Source organism: Drosophila innubila (genome assembly GCF_004354385.1).
Source record: "Drosophila innubila isolate TH190305 chromosome 3L unlocalized genomic scaffold, UK_Dinn_1.0 0_D_3L, whole genome shotgun sequence".
Lineage (NCBI taxonomy): Eukaryota > Metazoa > Arthropoda > Insecta > Diptera > Drosophilidae > Drosophila > Drosophila innubila.
Window position 1 is genome coordinate 11,350,127 of NW_022995376.1, and position 3,730 is coordinate 11,353,856.

Here is a 3,730-nt window from a genome sequence, read left to right on the forward strand (position 1 = left end):
TGAGCCTGTGGACTGTGTCCATACCAACCTTATACTACTTATTTATATCGCTGTTCCAACTGATGGCCCAACTTCAATCGAATCCAATCCATTGGCCTCAATATTGCATGACAATAAAATTTTAACGCAAATGTTGCGTATTTAAATGTGTTGAAGGAAAATTGAAATTGGGATCGTTTATCATTGGGATTGCAGATGTAGTTACGATTACAGCGTTTCCGGTTTCATTCAAGAACAATAATTATGAAATTTTTAATAAATTCTACTGACTGAAGTTAAGAATTTGATTTTTGTTTTGTGCATATTTTATTATATATAATGTCTGCAATCTGAAATGTATCATAATTATCGCTAGATAAACAACTGTGCTATGAATAAGCTATCAGTCACTGCTCGGTGTTGTTAGTTTTGTTTTGAAAATCTCACATATTTCCTATATCGTGTCGTGTAAAAGTATTTTTAAGTGAGCTGAAATTGAAATAAACGTAAAGTGGACGGTTGAATCCACTTGATAGATCTCTAGAAGGTTTTAAAAATTTGTATTCGTATCAATGCTCTTGGCCAAACAGAATAGTTTCACAATGTTGGACAGTGATTCCGAACTGCAGACTGACTCTCGTTCCAGCTCAAGCCAGGAGCTGAAATCCTACTCAGATGGCGACATGTGTAAGACAGGAAAACAGATGGTCGAAGTACCGTTCAAGCATCCATTGGAGAATACCTGGACATTGTGGTACCTAGAGAATGATCGCAACAAGAGCTGGGAGGAAATGCAAAATGAGATCACAAGCTTTGATATGGTCGAAGATTTCTGGAGTCTCTACAATCACATCAAACCTCCATCCGAGCTAAAGATTGGCAGTGATTATTCATTGTTCAAAAAGGGCATACAGTAAGATCATTTTATTAAATATATCTTTTGGTGGGAATTTGCTTTCTAAAGCTTATAGAGTAATAGGGTATATTGCAATTCGTTGCAATGAATGTAATTTTTCCATACTTTGCCCTTGACACTTCTACCAAAACTTCAAACAGTCATATCTTTGTCAAATCTTAACCGATTTCATTGCGGAATGTCAATTTTATCATTATTTGACCTCTATATTTATTCTGCATCAAAATTGGAAAATTAAATTTTTCTTCCATCACTGTCCATTTTTTCCATACCTTCCCCTTGACACATTTTCACAAACTTTAAACAGTCATAACTTTGTCAAAACTTAACCGATTTCATTGCGGAATGTCAATTTTGTCATTATTTGGCCTCTATTTTAATACTGCGTCGAAATTGGAAAATTAAATTTTTTGCCATCACTGTTCATTTTTTTCATACTTTACCCTTGACACTTCAACCAAAAACTTTAAATAGTCATAACTTTGTCAAATCTTAACCGATTTCCATGCGGAATATCAATTTTATCATTATTTGACCTCTATATTTATTCTGCATCAAAATTGGAAAATTAAATTTTTCTTCCATCACTGTCCATTTTTTCCATACCTTCCCCTTGACACATTTTCACAAACTTCAAACAGTCATAACTTTGTCAAATCTTAACCGATTTCCATGCGGAATATCAATTTTATCATTATTTGACCTCTATATTTATTCTGCATCAAAATTGCAAAATTAAATTTTCTTCCATCACTGTCCATTTTTCCATACCTTCCCTTGACACATTTTCACAAACTTTAAACAGTCATAACTTTGTCAAAACTTAACCGATTTCATTGCGGAATGTCAATTTTGTCATTATTTGGCCTCTATTTTAATACTGCGTCGAAATTGGAAAATTAAATTTTTGCCATCACTGTTCATTTTTTCATACTTTACCCTTGACACTTCAACCAAAAACTTTAAATAGTCATAACTTTGTCAAATCTTAACCGATTTCCATGCGGAATATCAATTTTATCATTATTTGACCTCTATATTTATTCTGCATCAAAATTGGAAAATTGACTTTTTCTTCCATCACTGTCCATTTTTTCCATACCTTCCCCTTGACACATTTTCACAAACTTCAAACAGTCATAACTTTGTCAAATCTTAGCCGATTTACATGCGGAATATAAATTTTATCATTATTTGACCTCTATATTTATTCTGCATCAAAATTGGAAAATTAAATTTTTCTTCCATCACTGTCCATTTTTTCCATACCTTCCCCTTGACACATTTTCACAAACTTCAAACAGTCATAACTTTGTCAAATCTTAACCGATTTCCATGCGGAATATCAATTTTATCATTATTTGACCTCTATATTTATTCTGCATCAAAATTGGAAAATTGAATTTTCTTCCATCACTGTCCATTTTTCCATACCTTCCCCTTGACACATTTTCACAAACTTCAAACAGTCATAACTTTGTCAAATCTTAACCGATTTCCATGCGGAATATCAATTTTATCATTATTTGACCTCTATATTTATTCTGCATCAAAATTGGAAAATTAAATTTTTCTTCCATCACTGTCCATTTTTTCCATACCTTCCCCTTGACACATTTTCACAAACTTCAAACAGTCATAACTTTGTCAAAACTTAACCGATTTCATTGCGGAATGTCAATTTGGTCATTACTTGGCCTCTATTTTAATACTGCATCAAAATTGCAAAATAATTTTCCATCACAAACCAGTAATTTCCATACTCTGACAATTTTTATTAAAAAGGGATTTGAAAAAACTCGATATTTGTAACTCAATATATTTTTTTCCAAGTTATTTTTCGCCCATTTTAACAATTTTTTAAATATGTTAAACTCGATTCACAGTTTAAATTAACATCACTACTTTAAATTAAGTAATTGCATTCTTAGCTGTTTTCCTCTTTGATTTACAGGCCCATGTGGGAGGATGAAATCAACAAGTATGGCGGCCGCTGGGTCATCAGCGTAGGTCGCTGTAGTAAGCTGGAGCTAGACAAGCTTTGGCTAGACGTGGTGAGTTGTCCTTGGTGTCCTTGAGTATAACTTTTGGCTGTCATCTGTCATCAATAAACCTCACTTCCGCAGTTGCTAATACTGATTGGTGAGGCTGTTCAACATACTGAGGAAATTTGTGGCGCTGTCATTAACTTGCGCAGCAAAAGCAACAAAATTTGTGAGTAGCACGTATTTCACTTGACTGTGCAACATACAGACGATTCTTGCTTATAATCTGTTGCAGCGATTTGGACCGTCAATGGGCACAACGAACTGGCCGTCATGGAGATTGGGCACAAGCTGCGTAAACTGTTGGGTTTACCGCCTCACAATCTGCAATACCAAATGCACAAGGATTCGATGATCAAGCAGGGATCGCTGGTGAAAGCGGTTTACTTATTGTAAGCCCAACGGTAACAGTTTTTCTTTTCCTTTTTCTTGTTGTTAATCAAGGCAGCAGTTGGTCCGCACCTCTCGTCCCCTCTAGCTCTTAGTCCTTGTCCGGCTGCTGCCAAAGCTCGTGTATTCCAAAAATGTAAAAAAAATAAAATTAAAAATAGAGAACATTTAAGATAAAAGCCTCTCACACTTTGTTTCAATTAAAATAATATTTTTTCAACTGTTTCTTAAGGACAAAATAATGAATAGTTTAAGGTAAATCTAACTTTATTATGGAATATTAATATGAATAGTTTCAAATGATGATGCATACATAAACATCATGAAATTTATTAAATGATTTTAAGAATTAATCAATCTAGTAAAATTCTATTTTAAAGCGGCTTGCAGTTTTGTTAAT

At 33.7% G+C, this 3,730-nt stretch overlaps 1 protein-coding gene across 1 annotated transcript; it reads left to right on the top strand.

The window, feature by feature from the left end:
- Positions 1–403: 403 nt before the first annotated feature.
- LOC117787381 (eukaryotic translation initiation factor 4E1) lies at positions 404–3,502 on the top strand. The gene is made up of 4 exons (XM_034625890.1): positions 404–892; positions 2,850–2,949; positions 3,022–3,109; positions 3,176–3,502. Exons 1-4 carry the CDS (start codon positions 552–554, stop codon positions 3,334–3,336), a joined length of 690 nt encoding a protein of 229 aa, XP_034481781.1. The 5' UTR covers positions 404–551; the 3' UTR covers positions 3,337–3,502.
- The last annotated feature ends 228 nt before the right edge of the window (positions 3,503–3,730 follow it).